General features: G+C 40.7%; 1 protein-coding gene across 6 annotated transcripts in view; it reads left to right on the top strand.

The window, feature by feature from the left end:
* NCOA6 (nuclear receptor coactivator 6) overlaps positions 1–18,895 on the top strand; it is a 77,161-nt gene extending 58,266 nt beyond the window's left edge. For 5 of the 6 annotated variants that reach the window (XM_075901413.2, XM_075901412.2, XM_075901407.2 and 2 more), the window contains 4 exons: positions 4,694–4,762; positions 7,562–7,598; positions 12,415–12,563; positions 18,314–18,895. In XM_075901413.2, the coding sequence (XP_075757528.2) occupies positions 4,694–4,762; positions 7,562–7,598; positions 12,415–12,563; positions 18,314–18,360 (302 nt within the window). In that variant the 3' untranslated portion in view covers positions 18,361–18,895. Of the gene's footprint in view, positions 1–4,693; positions 4,763–7,561; positions 7,599–12,414; positions 12,564–18,293 lie in introns of all 6 variants that reach the window. The other variant, XM_075901411.2, reaches the window with a different exon arrangement.
* Positions 18,896–20,277: the final 1,382 nt, after the last annotated feature.

Below are 20,277 nucleotides of genomic sequence, written 5' to 3'. Positions count from 1 at the left end.
TCCCAAAGAAGTAAATGTGAGTAAGAACACTTAACTGCAAACATGAGCACAAAGCCCTTTATGGCTAAGCATATTAGAGAGATTCCCAAACCTGAGCTATTCTTTTTAGTGAACAAATCTGAGGAATTGCCCCAGATTGAGTTATCATTAGAGGAGGTTTTGAAACAAATTGATAAACAGTAGGGATCAGATGGCATTCACCCAAGAGTTCTGAAATAACTCAAATGTAAAACTGCAGACTGTGAAGAGCTTCAAAAGGATCTCAGAAAACTAGGTGGCCAAGCAACAAAATGGCAGATAAATTTTAATGTTGATAAATGCAAAGTAATGCATATTGGAAAATGTAATCCTAACTATATGTATAAGATGATGGGGACTAAATTAGCTGCTCTTGCTCAAGAGAAGGATCTTGGAGTCATTGTGGATAGTTCTTTGAAAACATCCACTCAATGTGGAGCAGCAGTCAAAAAAGCAAATAGAATGTTATGAATAATTTACAAAGGGATAGAGAGTACAACAGAGAATATCTTATTGCCTCTATATAAGACCATGGTACGCCCATATCTTGAATATTTTGTGCAGATGTGATCACCTCATCTCAAAGATATCTTGGCATTGGAAACAGTTCAGAAAATGGCAACAAAAATTATTAAGGATTTGGAATGGCTGCCATATGAGGAGAGAGTAATAAAACCAGGACTATTCAGCTTAAAAAGATGATACCAAGGGAAGCTATGATAGAGGAGGTCTATACAGTCATGACTGGTGTGGAGAAAGTAAATAAGAAAAATTATGTACGTGTTCCAATAACATAAGAACTAGGGATCACCAAATTAAATTAATAGGTAGCAGGTTTAAAACAAATAAAAGGAAGTATTTCTCCACACTACACATAGTCATCCTGTGGAACTCCTTATCAGAGGGTATTGTGAAGATCAGGACTTTAACAGGGCTCAAAAAGCAACTAGATAAATTTATGGAAGATGGGCAGTGTCCTTAGGCTCTGTTTGCCAGAAGCTGTATATGGGTGACAAGGGAAGTCACTTGATGATTACCTGTTTTCCTAATACCCTCTGGGGCACCTGGCATTGGCCACTGTCGGCAGACAGGATACTGGGCTAGATGAACCTTTGGTCTGACCTAGTATGGCCGTTCTTATGTTCTTAAACCCCCCCCCATCTAAAATATTAACTCTTTCTGGAAAGTAGTTATTACCATCAATGTGCAGCAACTTTTTAAAAATACTTTTTTCACTTAAGAGAAAATGTAAATACCCATGTTACAGAGACACATGGGACTTGTAATTATGAGGGAATGTCATCTGAGTACAGAAACTATCTTGTAGGGATATTAAAAAGTGTACAATACGGTAACCATGTAGCTGCTAAAAATCTTAGCAGTTACACATGCTGTGGGCTCTGCAGTATAAAGCTTAATTTAGCTTCGTACTGCAGAGCCGGCAATGAAACATCCCCAGGAATGAATGGGTCTGCCAGGTCCAGCTCCCGGGAAGGAGGCTTCTCTGCCCTGCTGCAGTGAAGCCACCTCCCCAGGAGCTGGCTGAGTTTGAGTTTAACCAATCCAATTAACCAATAAGGATCAGCTTATTGGTTACACAAGTAGTGTACATCTACACGGCAACATTATTTCGAAATAACTTAGTCCGCGTCTACACAGCAGGCAGTTATTTCAAAATAATGTTGAAATACTGTCAAGCTGTAGGACTTCTTACTCTTGACTCCCGTAACCCTCATTGTACGAGGAGTAAGGGATGTCGGAAGAAGAGTGCTCTATTTCAAAATAAGTGCTGTGTAGACTCTCCCAATTTTGAAATAAGCTACACAATTGACGTAGCTCAGTTTGCGAAGCTTATTTCGAGTTAAGCACTGTTATGTAGACACACCCTTACTTGGTTAAACTCTAAATCCCTAATATCTAACCAAGGGGGTTTTGGTCACTATTGCCATTCAAAGCAGCTGAACGGGTTTAAGGTATCCCAGCTAATTGTTGCTAGTATTTTTATAGTCCCCTTGAAAATAGAATGGAAATAAAACTACTTCTGAAGTAAATTAGCTGAAGCATTTCCCAATTGCATTTTATATCATGGAATTTGGAATGCGATTATGGGTTGAAATCCTGACACCATTGAATGGGAATTTTTCCATAGATGTGTAGGAGGCTGCAATTTCACCTGAAGTATTATTGATAGTTTTATCAGATAATTAGAAGCATCTTAACAGTGTTTTTCCCCATTGTGAAATTATATTAAAAAAATTAGCCATGACAATCTTCCTCTGAAACATTAATGACAACCAATGTTATGTTATTTTCCAAGTGGCTTTGTTGGAAATAAACACAAAAAAGAGTGGTGGGAACAAAAAGGCTCTCTATATATAGTACAAAGAGAGGCACTTTCATTGGAAGCAGTATAAAATATAATATGGCAGAGTGACCATATTCGTGAGACTATATCCCCTGGAATTTATATAGGTTTTATATCAAAGAATACAAAATAGATGGTTATCTTTCCAGCAAGCTCTAGTTCCACACTAAAAAAACTCAATGACTGGTTGAAAAATAACAGAAAACCTTCCTCTTGACATTCTGGTGGCCATGTAGCCTTTTCTAGCCCACCCGGTTATGTAACTTAGGCAGTAGTTGCAAACCCATAACATGGTGTGGCAACATTTAACTTGGAAATACTAAAAGGGCTGATGATTGCTACACCAGAGGTGGTATGAAATGGCCTGATTAAATGTATACTAGAATACTCAAGGAGCTGACTGAGGAGATATCTGAGCCATTAGCTATTATCTTTGAAAAGTCATGGAACATGGGAGAGATTCCAGAAGACTGGAAAAGGGCAAATATGGTGCCTATCTATAGAAAGGGAAATAAAAACAACTCAGAGAATTACAGACCAGTCAGCTTAACTTTTGTACAAGGAAAGATAATGGAGCAAATAATTAAGGAATCCATTTGCAGGCACCTAGAAGATAATAAAGTGGTAAGTTACCGTAGTATGGATTTGTCAAGAACAGATGTTAAACCAACCTGATGTTGTTTGACAGGATAACCAGTCTTGTAGATAAGGGGGAAGCTATAAGATGTGGTAAAGCTAGACTTTACTAAGGCATTTGATATAGTCTTGCATGACCCTCTCATTAAGAAACAAGGGAAATACAACCTAGATGGAGCTATTATAAAGTGGGTGCATAACTGGGTGCATAACCGTTCCCAGAGAGTAGCTATCAATGGTTCACAGTCATGCTGTAAGGGCATAATGAGGGGGGTTCTGCAGAGATCAGTTTTGGGACCAGTTCTGTTCAATAGTTTCAGCAATGATTTTTAGACCGAGAGAATACACTTATAAAGTTTGCAGCTGATATTGAGCTGGGAGTCATTGCGAGTGCTTTGAAGGATAGGATTATAATTCAAAATGATCTAGACAAACTGGAGAAATGGACTGGGGTAAATAAATTGAAATTCAATAAGGACAAATGCAAAGTACCCACTTACGAAGGAACAATCAGTTGCACACATACAAAATGGGAATGATTGCCTAGGAGGGAGTTCTGCAGAAAGGGATCCAGGGGTCATAGTGAACCACAAGCTAAATATGAGTCACTGTTGGGAAGAGAAAAAACCTCCAAACATCATTCTGAGATGCATTAACAGGAGTGTTGTAAGCAAGACATGAGAAATAATTCTTCTCCTCTATTCTGCACTGATTATACCTCAACTGAATTACTGTATCCAGTTCAGGAAAAATGTGGACAAACTGGAGAAGGTCTAGAGAAGAGCAACAAAAATGATTAAAAGTCTAGAAACATGATTTATGAAGGAAGATTGAAGGAATTGGGTTTGTTTAGTCTGGAAAAGAAAAGACTTAAGAGGGGACATGACAGTTTTCAAATATCTAAAGGGTTGTTAAAAGAAGTGAGAGAAATTATTCTAAACTTCTGATGATAGGACAAGAAGCAATGGTCTTAAATTGCAGCAAGGGAGGTTAAAGGAAGGTCAAGTTTTCAGTTTTCTCTCAATGGATGTTTAGTTTTATGTCTCTAAAGGCCTATAGTTTGTTGTATAACTGGAACCTAAACATTTTTGGTTTTTTAAAATTATTTAACATCATTTCTTCTAGCAAGTCTGTTTTCCTCTGCTTATTTTTAAGTTAGCAGCATAAAGAATATTAAGCCAGGTCTTTCTTGGATTTGCTGGATATCTTTTTGAGTCTCTGAAATGTATTTTGAATTCTTGCAATTTAATTGAAATGGTAAGAATATTGAACATTAACAAACATCTCTTCATTAGGTATTAGAGTCATATAATTGTTAAAACCAAAGAGACCAGAATTTTTAAAAATCTAAATACAAATCCCTTCACTTTTCAGTTCTTTATCTCTTTGTGATGTTTAATTTTACCAATTCCCCAACTAACCAAACTCTATATGGGTTGGAGAAATCCAAAATTCATAATACAAAAAACACACAGAATTTTTTTTCTACTTGGTTTTTGTATTGTCTTTCCCACCACCCTTTCCCAGAAAAAGAAGTGTTTAGATGCAATCAGTCTTAGGTCCCCATATTGCAGTGTAGGCTAAGTTGATCATGCAAGGCAAAAAAAAAAAAAATCCTGTAATTGCCTTTGAAAGGAAAATGAATCAATGCCGACTTTTCCCTCTTTATTTTAGCATCTTCACAACATTTAACCCAGAAGGAAACGCCAGTTGCAACACCAGAAAGCGCTGTTCAAAGAACAGGTAATTTTTACTGTTGAAAATCAGCAAACACCTTCGCATTATGTATGTACCTTTGTGTTATTTTGCATTTTTGGAAAGCTGTCATCTTCTTATTGAAACAGTTTTGATATTATTATTCACTGAGAGAGTTATTTCTTAAATGTGTGGGAATGAGCAGTAATATGAGCAGGCGACGCCTGCTGTTTAAACAATTGGTCCTGCTTGCCTTAATTTTGTTTTTTGTGAACAGACTATATTGTGTTTTGATGTGTTGGTTGAGATTTTTAAAGTAGTGATAAGGATTTAGACACATTTTCCATTTATTTTAATGTCTGGTGTATATATAAATCTCATGGGATAGCTTTCAAAGTCTCATCCATCAACTCTAAGGGCTGGATTTTCCAAAGAGCTTATTTCTCAAATTTAGATATCTAGATGATTTTCAGAAGTATTAAATGGAAGCTCCTGGGTGCTCGGGACCTCTGAAATGCAGTTAGGTGCCTAAGGGGAAATGGAGTGCTCTTGAAAAGAAGTCCACATCCATAGAGGTCTAAATATAGGCAGCTGGGTACCTGATCCCTTTTGAAATTCTGTCCCTAAAATCTAATTTCGTTTTTTTAGTGAACCCACAGCAGTGTTTGCACAGATCCACTTTTCTTGCTGCTTTTGGAAAAAACTATTTGCTCTTATTTAAGATAATAAATGTACATACTAAACTCTGTTCAAAATAAACAAACCTTGCTGAGGCCTTAATTCTAAACACACACATGAGTAGCCCCACTGACATCAGTGGGTCCATACATATGTGTCTATTTCAGCACTTGTGTGTTTGCAGGATTGAGGCCTTTGTGTGAGGAAATGGGACTTGAAGAAAAAAGTGTTTGACCTGTTGGAAAACATCCATTTACTTTCTTTCTTTTAATTACAGGCAGGCATACTTTGGGGGCTATGGTCTCATCAAATCACAGGGATATGGATGTCAAAGGGAGTTCACATGAAAAAAAGGCTATTCTGATTATTGTTCATAGAATTCTGCATGGCAGGAGAATGTCTATTATTTTCATACTTCAGTCTTCTGCTCTAGATTTGCCTAGTTAGTCTGTTTTGCTTTTCTGTTGTAGGTCAGATGAATATTAATTGAATGGTTTGGTTGATTAAACCAATGCTCCTAATTTGTTAATGAGTTTTTAAAATTCTCTTTATAGCTGTCATGTTTGCAACACACTGTAGAAAAATTACATTGAATCCAAAAGTTAACAGGCATTGTTAAAGCATTCTTAAAGGAAAAACTTGTCAGTGCTTTGTGGCTAAGAAAAGTGAACACAATTTTAGGTAATTCAAGATAGAGTAGGAATGATAATGAAAATATATTAAATTATAATACTTTTCTGTCAGTCAGTAGCATGTCCTTATTTGGAATACTGTGTTCAGATCCCCTAGTTGCAGTGTGGGAGGTCTAGGTTGAATATTAGGGGAAACTATTTCCCTAGGAGGGTGGTGAAGCAAATGGGTTCCCTAGGGGAGAGGGTGGACTCTCCATCCCTAGAGGTTTTTAAGTCCAGCTTGACAAAGCTCCATCTGGGATGATTTAGTTGGGGTTGGCCCTACTTTGGGCAGGGGACTGGACTCAATGACCTTCTGAGGTCTCTTCTAGCCCTGGGATTCTGTGATCTAGGCATCCTGTCTCAATAGAGAGTTAGCCAAAAGAGAGATTCAGAGACAGGCAACAAGAAGATGAGAGACCTTGAAAATCTCTCCAATGAGTTAAAATGGGACTGGTTACCACAGTGGAGACATTCAAAAAGAGCACATGCTAAAGCTATACAAAATATGAATGGTTTGAAAAAGGTACATCAGCAACTTCTAGTCATCCTTTCTTATAAGGACAAGGGGATATTCAATAAAGTTGAAAGATGTCAATTTGAAAATTGAGAAAAGGAAATAATTTTTCATATCCTACACAATTAAAACTCTGGAACTCATGGCTATAAGATGTCTTTGAGGCCAAAGGCTCAAAAAAGGATTTTTTTCCCCCACTCAAGATCATCTCATCTGAAGAAGTGGGATTTGCTCATGAAAGCTCAAAAAAAAGGCTCTCATAACATGGCTCTGAGGCTCAAAAAAGGATTGTTCATATGACTCAGGATATTCTTCTTATAAATACCTACTTTCAAGATTAAACAAAAACCCTTTGTTAAGGGATTTAAGCCTTCATGCCTCATGGCATAAGGCAAAAACTAACTCAAAAGAGAGAAGAAAGAACCTTAAGAAAAACCTTTCCCTCTGGGTGGGCTATTCTATAATTGCTTTTTGCAGGGTTTCTTGCATCTTACTTTAATGTAGGTGGTGATGGCCACTGTTGGATATATGATACAGGGCTAGCTAGACCACTAGTCTGATCTAGTATGGCATTTCTTAGCCATGAGGTTATTTAGTTTGAGTAGCAGCAATTGTCTTGTAGAGCAGGGAATGTTATTTTACCTAGTTTAGGGTAAGTGATGTGAGATAATGGTACATAAAGGTTGGATGTTGAGGCAAAAGGTTGCATTGAGCCCCAATAATCAGAAAAAAAGTTATACTGTATGTTACACTGAGAATATTTAAACCTAGTTTAGATTTCTCAAAAATATAAATGTGCCTGTGCATATATCTGTGTTTTAATATTACCATGAAATGTTGTGAGAATCCTACAATGTATTTACAGTTTTTTCCCAAAGCCTGTATTGCAGGTAGCAGGCCAACACACATCCTCCAGATACCTCATTTTTAGCATGTATTCACTCCCACAGCTTGTCAGAAATGTATCTTTTTCTTTTGCAGAACTTGAAGCAAATGCTGTAATAGTTTCTGGCCAAAGGTAAGTAGATGGTCGCTATAAATTCAGGATGGATGTAGCTGCCTTTGAAGGGTGTCTGCTTCTCTGTGACTTTGCTTTAATCACATAAGTTTCAAGAAATCCTTTGCCACAGCCTCTTTATTCTCCTTGGCCACACCTGGTTAGCCCAGGTGATACTGTTGCATTAAGACTCCCAAATGTATGTGTCCTTACACTTTTGGATAGCAATCCCTTATATACCCTTAGTTCTGAAGTCTGCTCTGTGTGAGGATCCCTCTCTGGTTCCAATGGTGACCACTTTCCATAAAGTTCCAGCTCAGCAGCATTGTGGGTGTATACTTCCCAAAAGTGGGGATCTAGAGAGATAATTCTGAAAGTAGTTTATATACCTGAGCATTATTAATCAGCTCTTCTTCACTGAGGAATCAGCTCATTCTTTCACATGCATCAAGAGCCAGACAATTTAAAAGTAATATTGTCCAGTGGTCTGAGCATGCACCTGACTCTGCTCTCAGTTTCGTCCAAGGTGATAATAGGTGGGGTGGACCGATTGCATCTCCAGATTCTTCACTACTGCACAGTCCAGATGGAATGATTGGTGGCTGTTTGTTTGCTTGTGACACACTTCCTCCAATAAACTCATATATAGTTAGTTGTTATAGACTTGTAATGTTTTCGTTGGTTTTGGTACTTTCTAGTACTTTTAGAGTAGAATAGCTAGTTTGGGGGCCTGTTTTTGTCTCCACTCCCAATGCCAACCTTACCTACCTGTTAGCTATTGGACCGCACTCCAGGCTTTAAAATCTGTGCCTCCTGCCTGCATTTCTTTTCAGTCAATGATGAACATCCGTACATCCTCTACTGCTTGGGAGAGGGCCACATCGGATCCAGGGGTAGTATCGGTCTTTCCCCAGCCGTACCAAAGGTTGGGCACTCTGCCTGGGCACTCATTTTAGGGAGGTCACCATGTGCCCAGGGAACTCCTCTTGTACATCAGTCTGAGCAGAACTTGGTATATGGTTGCTAGTTTTATTTACTGCTGAAAACTGATGTTGGCAGAGTCTTGCAGAATATATGTGGACAGGTGCTGGCTACTGTAATCAAGTCTGATTTTCATGATAGGAGCCTGTTGATGTTCTGGGCCATACCTTTTAATAAAGGGGACTTTTGGGTAACTATGGAAGTATCTAATGGTTCAAATATTGCTATACTTTTAAAAGAAGAGAGAGATGCTAAGACTACTGATCATATTTTTCGTACTCTCCTAAATACAACAGAATAATTGTTAGCCAGGGCCAATGGTATACCTTGCTGACATTGGACCCATTGGAGCCCAGTCCATGTAAGCTTGTGCCCAGATCGCTCTGTAATAATAATCTGCCCTCTTTATGAATTTCTATTCCCACAGTCTGTGTCATCTGCAACATTTGCAGGATATTTTTGTGTTCTTCCAGGTCATTGATAGAAATGTTAAATAGTATAGGACCAAGAACTGATCCTAGTGGGACCCAGCTAGAAACACACCTGTTGGATGATGATTCCCTGGAGTTCGATTAGTTAGCCAATCTTTAATCCAGCAGTTCTTAAACTTTTGTATTAGTGACCATTTTGCACAGCAAGTCTGTGTATGACCCCTCTCCCCCCTTATAAATTCAAAACATATTTTGAGATATTTAACACTGTTATAAATGCTGGAGGTGAAGCAGTGTTTGGGAGTGCAGGCTGACAACTTACAACCCCTTAAGTGATAACCTTAGGGCCCCTGATGTGTTGTGACCCCCAGTTTGAGAACCCATGCTTTAATCCATACATGAGCTGTGTTAATTTCGTGTTATTGTGGTTTGTTAATCAAAATGCCATGTGGTACTAAGTCAAACACCTTACAGAAATCTAAGTGTATCACATCAACGCTATTACCTTTATCAAGCAAACTTGTAATTTCATCAAGATAAAAGACAAAGTTAGCTTGACAGAATCTGTTTTCTTAAACTCATGTTGATTGGCATTAATTATGTCACTTCTTTTAGTTCTTTGTTAATGGTGCGACAGTGAGAGTTCTCAGGGTACCCAGGACTGGGACTCACCCCAGTACTCCTGCTTCTAGCAAGGAGTCGTCCTGCTTGTGTTTAGCTGGGTTTCAGCTCCATGACCCCATCAGCCTGCCAAGCATAGCTGTAGTTTCATTCCACTTCTTCAGATGACTGGAGTATGGTTGCGCCCACGAAAGCTCATGATACCATCTACATCTTTTTTAGTCTTTAAAGGGCTACTAGACTATTTGTTGTTTAAGTTTTTCCTGTTACAGACTAACTTGGCTACTCCTCTGAAGCTTTTGTAGTTCCATTGCTATATTTGGGGAGGCAATGTGCGTATGTGCATTTGCATGCAGGTACTGAAGCCAGTTCCCCTGGCTCATTGGCTCCCCCACTCTTCGTGGAATTGTACCTGAGCTGCTGGCGTTGGGGGGAGATGACCAGCTTAAGAGGGGGGATTCCCCATTGCTTCTGCCTCTGTGGTTACCTGAATGCAGGAGCTGCAGCCACTCCGGCATGAGCTGCTAAAACAGTGCCTCCACTCCGGCGCCTCCTAGTGCTGCTATAACTGCCTTCTTGCCCTGTCCCCTCCCCCTTCCTCTCTCCATTGTTCCCATCCCTTATTTCCCCCTCCCCTCCCATGCTCCATCCCCCTGCCTCATTCTCCTATCCCTATCTTGTTCCCCTCCCTGATCCCATCCCCATTTCTTTTCCCTTCCCCCACTATACTACATTATCTTGCCTGGAATCAATGTCACAGTGATAGGCCTATAATTATCCATGGCACCCTGTTTACAATTTTTAAGTATTGGCAAAATATCAGCTTTCTTTCAGTCTTCTGGAGCTTCCCCAGTGTTGCAAGACCCATTGAAAATGAACTATGGTCTAATGAGCTCCTCAGCCAGTTCTTGTAAAACTCTTGGACGCAACTCATTTTAAAATGTCTGACATTAATAGCTGCTGTTGAACATCCTCCTGAGACAATCATGGAATAGAAAGTGTTCTCATATCATACAACTACATCATCTGTCTTTGGATGAATACAGAACAGAATTTATATTGGACATTTCCACTTCTGTATTATTATTGTCAGGGCTTGACAAACGGCGGCAAAACCTACTCACCTGTGCAAGACCCGCATTGCGCATGCGTGCGCCACCGGTGAACGGGGCGACCGGCTGAAATCTACTCGCCACCGGCGAGTAGATTCAGTGATTTGTTGAGTCCTGATTATTATTATTCTACCATTTTGATCTAGTTAATTGACTAATACTATTGTCATGTTTCCTTTTATTCTTAATACACTTAAAAAAAACCTTCACTGCACTGGCCATAGATTTCTCCTTGTGTCTTTGATTTGTCTACAGTTCCTCATTTCTAATTTATTTTCCTTACTATTAACTTCCCTTTTCTTTCACTTGTTACATATTATTTTATAAAAGTGTATAGGTGTCTTCACCTTTTAAAACCAGATCTTTTTTACACCAATATATTTTGCTTCCTTTTGGACATTGAGTAAATTGGTCTTAAACAATTACAAATTATCATTCACATTTTTCTGACTTGAATTTTTTTATCCCAGCTGATTTGTCTCATAATTGTTTTCAGCTTTGTGAAATTGGCCCTATTAATGCACCAACTATATGTACTACTAATTTGTACTACATTATATTTGCACATTATAAATGTGTTCAAGTTATGATCACCTGTACTTACACAATTATTATATCTTTTATTGGACCAGTTTCTGTTAGTGAGATAGACAAGCTTTCGAGCTACACAGAACTCAAAAGCACTTCCTCGTGTCTGGGAAAGGTAACTTAGAGTGCCTCGGAATTGAATTTCATAAGTTTGCTAGACACTACAAATCCTGGTTTTAATAAAGACACTGGATATGGCTTATTACAAAAATCGGTAACCCACTAACCCCCTTTTTTGTCCTATGACTGCAGGGGTGTTAACAGGCCATTTCACTTTAAGAATATGGGCTACCAACTCATGCTAAACTATTTGTTCACCCTTGTATTCAGCTGAGACAATCGGAGTACCTTTCCAGACCCAGTGAAGAGCTCTGTGTAGCTCAAAGCTTGTCCGTTTCCACAATAGAGAATGGTCCAATAAAAGCTATTGTTCTCCCACCCCCCACCTTGTCTCTCTAATATCCTATCATCAACATAATTGCAACAAGACTGTAAAACTGAAATTTACTAGTGGCCATGTTTCAGAAGACAATAGCTTAGTTGCAAGGCAGGGTGAAATGAGAGAACCAGTTTTAAATGTAAACTAAGCACTGCTAATCCGATGAGAGAGAAAAATGGGGGGCCCCACAACACAATTGTAGAATAACTTTCCACGGCAGAACTGCTCTTTCAGTTATTAATTTTTAAAAGCATTAAACCCACCTTATTAAAGCCTCTTTTGGTCTGAGGATAAATTATTTAGAATTTAGTGAAGCAACTCATTTTAGTTATACTAAATAATTGACGACAGCGCCTTCTCAGAGTTCACAATTTTCCTGTGTGTTCATCTGTGATTTCAGTTTGGTATCTTCATATTATAGCAATTTCTTCCGAAAAAGACTTTTCCTAGACTTGAGTAATGGTGATATCTGCTGACCATTTAAAACTATACCTAATTTCTTAGTGCTTTGAATGTTTCAAATATTCTCTTCCCTAGCATTTCATATCTTCAGTGATAAGTGTCCAGAAACTGGTACTAGTGTGCTTATCAAAATTACATTACAAATTGCATTACATTAAAAAAGAGTCTTGCACTTCACCAGAAATATTTTGTCCCACTTTTAGTAATGAGACAAAAGAGAGTTGTGAAAAGTCTAAAACTCCAAGTAGAAGAAATTCAAGAACAGAAGAATCTGCTGCTTCACAGGAAACTGTAGAGAATGGACAGCGCAAGAGGTCCTCCAGGCCATCCTCTGCCTCTAGCACTGCAAAAGGTAAAAATATGCAGCCATCTTTACTGCAGAGTGGGCAGGAAGTGCAGTAGTTTCCAAAACAATTGTGTAATTTGAATAAGTGTGCCATACCTTACCTATGTTTTACAGCCTGTAAATATTGTGTGCCATGTATGCTCCTAACCTTGTAGTTAGTATTGATGAGTTAGAGACAGGCTAGGGTGATGAAGCTTACATAGTTCTTTACATTAAGCAAATGTTTTCATACCCTTGACAAGCATACCTATGTTGACCTATCTTTTAAGTGAAGACTGAGATGAAGGGAAAATTGCACGTCAATAGGTGAGATTCATGTAATGATGTTGAAATTATTTCCTCTTGACATTCTTTCTTATCAATACATTAAAGATAATTTATAGAACATGTTTTATAATAATCAAATTTAATTCAGCAATCTTTTCCCACACTGAAAATATGAAAAAACTTTTCCCACGCTGAAAAAATGTTTACATTTTTACCTTCAGAGTGTTCTCAGGAGCGCTTCCAGCTAAATAGAATACTGTAATGAGTATCAAAACTGGCATTGAGGTATCTGTGTATTCTGCAGTTCTATGGCTGAGATTCACTTCCTATAACAGAATTGTGCTTTTGAATCTCATCTTTTATTTTAAGAATTATTAATCTTTGATGGATTTAAAGAATGAATTTGAGGCAGCCCGAAACAATCTTAACCTGCCCCATTCATTGTCATGGGAAATTCTGAAACCTAAACATGACAGACAAACTGTGGCATTTTGAAAACTGAAAATGTGGGAACAGCATAAAATAAATGGCGTTTATGAGAGTAAACACCTGTTTGTTGCACTATTCATTTTTCTATTAATGAAATAAAAACCTTTTTTTAAAACCACGTATCTGAAGCCACTGCAGAATCTAGATCCAGCTTACCAAGTTGTATGTAAGACCTTGATTTACTTTTCCCCCATGTAGGTGATCGGGCAAGTTCAGGACCAAAAACAAATGAAAACAAAAGCACAAGAATTTTTTAGGGGAAAAACATTGTGCATGGTGCAACTAGCTAAATAGCTGATGGAATCAGAAGTTTATCATTTGTGCATACTCCTATCTGTTAGTCAATGAAATCTTTTTTAAATAAATGCATTATTTTAAATGCATTCAGGAATGTGTTGGGTGTCTACAAGTACAAATACAAACATAATCCATACATTGAAAACCATACAAACTGACTTAAGACTGTACAGTGAGGGTTAGGGGAGGTTATGCAAATTCTCTAAACAAAAGAGTAGTGTACGTAAGATGAAGTAAAAGATGTTTTTGCAAGAGGAATGTGTGGATGACTTAGCTAGTTCTTGTAGGCATTTTGAAAGAAGTGGCACTTCAGGAAGGATTTAAATGAAGAGAGGTCTGGTAACGTTACCGACCAGCTCATGTATGGAATCCCCTTGCAGAAAGGCAGCAAGAAAGAAGCAGCCCAAACATAATTGTAGAAATGGGCAAACTGAGCCAGTTTGCAGTGACCAGGACATATTTACATGCTCTAGTTGGCAGTTTTTGGTCATAACAAGTGTTAGAATTCCAGTAATGTTCCCAAGACATTCCATGATATGGGCTTCAAAAGTGAGGGATGGAAACAGTGCTCCATATAATGGCGGAAGTTTGTCATTTGTTCTGCCAAAGACCAAAACCCCTATTTAACACACAAAGAAAACAAACCCAACAGCTAGCACTGCTTATGGCCAAAGGAGGTGAATGTGGCATGACTGCTTGCAGCTAAATTCAACTGAAAAGTACAGATTTCTAGGAGCAAAAAACTTCAGTTGGTATAAATGATGCTTGTGAGTGCAGTTCACTTTTGAGTAGTGGTCCTGAATGGATAATCTTGAGAACCGTTGGAACATGTTGGTCTGCAGCCTTCATTATTATCACTTGTGATTAATGAAATTTTGTAACTTGTTGTTCATGTTTACTTTACTACAGTGACAGTAAGAGGGCACAGAGATTACCACTGTGTTTTATAGACTCAGACTTTAAGACCCTAGGGGGTCTATCATAATCTTTTAGTCTGACCACCTGCACATTACGGGCCATAGACTCTCATCCACCCAATCTAGCAATAACTTCTGGCTGAGTTACTGTAATCCTCAACTGGGGGTTTAAAGGCTTCAAGTTCCTTAGAAACCACCATTTAATCTAGTTCAAACCAGATGTCCCATCCTGCAGAGGAAAGGAAATCCCTCTGGGGTTCCTACCAGTTTGAACCACGGGGAAATTGCCTTCTGACCTTGAATGTGGTAGGCAGTTGGACCCTGAGCATTTCAGTAAGATCCAAAAGCCGGACATCTGAGACAATTCCGTGGCTGTTGGATCTTGTTGAAATGCTCAGAGTCCAACAGATTGTCATATCTGGGATTGGGAAGGAATGGTTGGGTGAGGTCCTGTTGGGGATTCAGAGCCCTACCCATCTAGAGTCCCATGTCCAGCCATTGGAGATATTTGCTAAGAATAGGGATGTGAAAGGTTACCTGGTTAACCAGTAAGCACCACCCTTAATGGATGATGCTTACCGGTTCTGGTTAACTGGTGGGGGCTGGAGCAGCTCCCTGCCCACTTCAGGCAGGGAGCTGCTCCAGCCCTATGGGGCCCACCATGGAGTGGATAGGGGCTCTCCAGCCTGGACAGACCATCCTCTGTTCATGGTGGGGAGGGCCTCTCAAGCCTGGCTGTGACCCTACCCCTGCCCACTCCCCCTTTAATCTGTTAACTGGTTAAACTTCACATTTAACTGGTTAACCGATTAATTGGGATTTTACATTCCTAGCTAATAAGTTACAGGTGGGCCATATGCCACTGTAGGCAACCTCATCATATCTCATAAGCTAACCAAACTCAAGTCTTGAAACAAATTTGGTGTTTGCTCCCGCAGCTTCCCTTGGAAAGGTATTTTAGAACTTCACCCCTCTGAGGGTAGAAATCTTTGCCTAAATTCCAAACCTAAACTTCTTGATGGATAGTTTATATCTATTTGTTCTTTTGTCAGCATTGGCCCTTGTCTTAAATAACTCCTCTCCCTCCCTGGCATTCCTCTGATGTATTCACAGGGGGCAAACATATCTCCCCACAGCCTGTGTTTTGTTAGGCTAAACAGGCCAAGTCTTTTAAATCTGCTCTTGAGGCAGGTTCTTCATTTTTCTGATCATCCTCGTAGCCCCTCTCATCACTGTTGCAGTTTGAATTCATCTTTCCTAAAGCCTAGAGACCAGGATTGCACGCAATCTTTGTTTTGCTTTGTTGCCTTGCAGCTGTTTTTCCCCCAGTGGTTTTAAAATGCAGACTGTTGCAGAAGGTTATAGGGTTGCCTGGCATCCAGTTTTTGACTGGAACACATGGTCAAAAAGGGACCCTGGTGGCTCCGGTCAGCATTGCTGACCAGACTGTTAAAAGTCCAGCTGGCCCAAGGCAGGCTGGGACATGAGGGAGTTCAGGGTGTGGGCTCACTTCATGAACCTCCTGGAAAGCAGCAACATGTCCCTGAGACTTCCAGGTGCAGAGGTAGTTAAGGAGGCTCCACAGGCTACCCTGAGGCCCACTCTACCCCATAGCTCCCATTGGTTGCAGTTCCCAGCCAATAGGAGCTGCAGAGCTGGCTGTCAGAGGCACTGCATGGCACCTCCCTGGCCAGCCTAGTGACTAGGAGCTGCATAGACACATTACCACTTCCTAGGAGGCACTGGAGGTGAGTGCCACCCAGAATCTGCACCCCCTCCTGTGCCTCAACCCATTGGCCCCAGCCAGAGCCCTCACCCCTCCCACACCTAGTTCCTGGCCCCAGCCTCCTGCCACACTCTGAAACCCTCATTTCTGGCCCCACCCTGGAGTCCAGCCCTCCAGCCCAGAGCCTGTACTCCCTCCTGCACCCGAGCCTCAGCTCGGCTACCCAGACCCCACATTGCAACCCCTTGCCCATCTACATCTGGTAGCCTAGGTGTGGGGAAGGCTCTGTCTTCCCAGACTGCCAGGCATGGGCCCTGCCTGCGCTTTGCCCCCCAGAATGCCTGCTGTAGGGATTCTGGGGGCGGAGCCTTGTTACGCCCAGCACCCACTCCCCTGGTGCTCTGGGGCTGGCCCACATGGCATGCCGTCCTCCCTCCCCTGGTGCCTGGGGGCTGGCCCACATGGCGTGCTATCCTCCCTCCCCTAGTGCTCTGGGGCTGAGGAGGCTGTGGCCGTGCCACGCGCCCTCCTCCTTCCCCCAGTGCCCCAGGGCTGGGGAAGCTGGTGCGAGCATGCCTGCCCGCTCACTGCCGCTCCCCATGTTTGGGGGGAGGTGTGTGTGCAGCATGCTGCCCTGCCTCCCCATATGGAAGTGGGGAAGCGGGGGCCTCAGCAGAAGGGATGGGTCTGGAGGCTTGCCTACCCCCAGCCCTACGTTCACCAACCTCCCATGCCCTTGCCTCAGCCCTGTGAAAATGCACAAGTGAGTGAGGTTGGGGGACAGTGAGCGGGACGGGGGATGGAGTGAGCTGGAGGATGGAGTGAGCTGGAAATGGACCCTGAGGCAGAACAGGCCCTTAGGAAGAGGCAGGGCAAGTGTGTTTGGTTTTCTGCAAATAGAAAGTTAGCAACCCTAGAAGGGTGGACTACAGGTGACACTGTAAGGAGCCAAAGAACCATCACAAATGTTTGCAGTGTTGTATTTAGTTAAAATTGTAAGGGTGGAGACCCAATCAGTTCTTGCTTAATATTTTTCTTACTGCTTTAAAATGGACGCTGTGCAATTGAAATTTCCTTTTCCTTTGCTCTAACTTCTGTGAGTACTTCTGTTTCCTCTGCTGAAGTGCAACAGTGTTTTGTAACTTGAGGCATGTTACTACTGGTAGAACCTCTCTGGTATGGCAACATCCGTGGTCCAGCATGATTTGAGTTAGCCAGATGTCCACATATCATAAATCTGGCCAAGTTTCCCATAGACCCATAAAGTTTCTTTACAGCCACCAGTCCTGGCTCTGTGTTCTGTGCTGTTACTTAGCTCTAATTTACTCTTAAATGTCTTCTAAGAGTCCAATAAGCAGTGGAAGCGTTGGGAATGCTGCTAGACAATATGGACCTCCTGTGGTTCTGCAAATTCTCTGGTTCAGCACCGGTCAGGTCCCCAGGTGCTGGATTAGAAAAACTTGAAGTGTGCTCCCCACAGCGGCCATACATTAAGCAAAAGCAAGAGTTTCATGCACTGTTATGTTACATCAGGACTCAAGCCCAATCCTGTAGTTGACCTAAAAGATTCTGCATTTGAAAAGCACATTCCAAAATCTATTCTTTTTTTTTTTTTCTATAGAACCCATCTTTGTAGTTCCTGAGCAGTGTACCTGTAGCTGTGCAATTCAGGTCCTACAAGCCCAGTGTTCTTTGTGGCAGACCTTGAAAGGTGGCAAAATAGTAACAGGAGCTAGTAACTGGAGCTAATATAGTCATAATACTTACACAGCATGTTTCGATCAAGGGAATCAGAGCTTTGGATATGTTAAGCATCTGTACACCCCTCTGAGCAAGGAAGCTCTTTGCTCACGTCCTTGTAAGAGAAGCTACTGAGAGTTTATCATCATTTATTTAGACTTGTCCTGCCTGCCTAAAGGCCTCATTTAGGATCAAGAACCCATTCTCCTCCTCCCCTCTCCCTCCACTGCATGTTTTTTTAAAATATAAAAAGGCAAGTGTGTGCCTCTCTTGAAAGACTTACTAGCTTAGCATCCACAGGTGTTTTCTTTTAATTTCAGAAACGAATGCCAGTGCAATGCAGTCAAAAAGAAGAAAATCCAAGTAAATTACTGCATGGAAACACAAGACTTGTAAATGAGTGTGAATTTACCAATAGCAATTTTGAGCTGTGATTTTTCTTTAAAAAAAAAAAAAGAATAAAATTCTGTACAGTAAGTCATCTTAATATACTGTTCCCGGTAAATGCAAGCTTTTTTCTAAAAACAATGAATGGATATGAAAAATTGGGCTGTTGTAAGATGAAGTTCAGGGCTAGCACATTAACCTAATGTGATGTAAGAGATGCAAAGGAGGAGGGGGGAGGCAGTTGTAAACTTATTTCTAAGTTTCCACTTTTCATAAAAAAAATTAGATTACAGGGTTCGATTTAAATATTAAAATGTTTTTGTGCTGTTAAGTACTGTATGTGAATAGCAGTAAGGGGGTTACAAGCAAACCCAGTCTTGTTTGGAAATGTAAATAATTTTATTATAAAGTAGATTTGATGTATTTGTTGTAGAAATGGACCAGTGAGATACAAATAAATGGGTTTGTATAATGTGGATTCCCGAATGATCTAAATAAATGTTGTTGTCCTATAATTTGGATTGTATTATTCTTAGCAGCGGCATAATACTGTACAGGGAGATTGAATGGATTATTTGCAGCTCTAGGCCTACAAGCTCTTTATTCGGAGCTTTAAAGAGGAATTTATTTAACCACAATGAATTAACTAGCACAGCTGTTGTTGCAAAGCAAGAAAATATTCAAAGCCTACTACCCCAGCCTTCAGGATGTGTGCATTAATTTGGACAAGGAGCCCCAAAAGATAGCTTTCTGCATGTAGAAGTGTTCACCCAGAGGAAGATGCTGCACAGAAGAATGCTGTACTAAACACCTGGAGGCTTTCTGAAGTTGAGTACCAGGAAGATTTATCTGGACAAGTATTCTGTGCTCAGCGGTGGCTTGTTTATGTGTACCACAAGAGGAAGTAGGTCACCCTTCCTGTGCTGGGAAGCTTTCATGGTAAGAAATGGACGTTTGGCTGTATGACTGCAGTAAGGCGACCCACGTTATGCTACTCCAGGAAATGGCTTAGGTCGACTTACTTCCCTTATTCCTTTCAAGGATCTGGGGAGCCTGAGGCCACCAGAGAGTGCTGTACATCAATTGCAGCAGTGCTGATCCAGCAAGTGCCAACATGGCCTCAGAAACAAGTCCCCCATGGCTGCCTGGTACTGTGCACTCAGGCGATTTGGACATATTGCACCTTGTAAAAATGGTCTGTGGAACATCAAATGGCGAATAAGCTGTCTTGTGCAGCAAATGCCACCTACTCGTTGGTCAGCGGCTGCCCCAGAAATCTGAACTTTTTGCACATAAAACTTCAGAGGGAAAAAGTCTGCCCCGGACAGTTAACTTCCCCAAAGGAGTCGCATTCAGTGATGCTCTTTTAACGCCTTGGGTTACTGTACAAAATCGAAAACTTCAGAGGGGAGCTGAGTTCATCTGTAACAGGAAAAATGTAAACAACAAGTTTAAATAGTCCAGTTGAGCTTTCGTGGACACAACCCACTTCTTCTAATGACTGGAGTGTTGGAAGTTGGTCTGAAGAAGTGGGCTGTGCCCACGAAAGCTCGTGATCCCGTCTACATGTTTTGTTAGTCTTTAAAGTGCTACCAGACTATCTGTTTAAGTTTTTCCTGTAAAAAATCAGTTTCCCACTCAGAAAATCGACCCATTCCTGATGCAGAGAGATTGAAGAGCCAGCATCACGCAGCATGGCTCTCACCAAAACCCTGCAGAGAGGAATTATGCCACCTTTTTACGTCCAGCTTTCACACTGCTGCTTCCCTGAAAGCCAACCATCTTCAACAAGCTAAGGTGTAAAACTAAGCTCTTGTAATAGTTCTGTGTGTTCTTGCTTTTGCGATCACACTGCACCTGATTTTATTATTGGAGCTGATGGGCAAAACTCCCAGTG

The sequence above is a fragment of the Pelodiscus sinensis genome, chromosome 17, assembly GCF_052426305.1.
Source record: "Pelodiscus sinensis isolate ZL-2025 chromosome 17, ASM5242630v1, whole genome shotgun sequence".
Lineage (NCBI taxonomy): Eukaryota > Metazoa > Chordata > Testudines > Trionychidae > Pelodiscus > Pelodiscus sinensis.
This window is presented reverse-complemented; position numbering and strand designations above follow the sequence as displayed.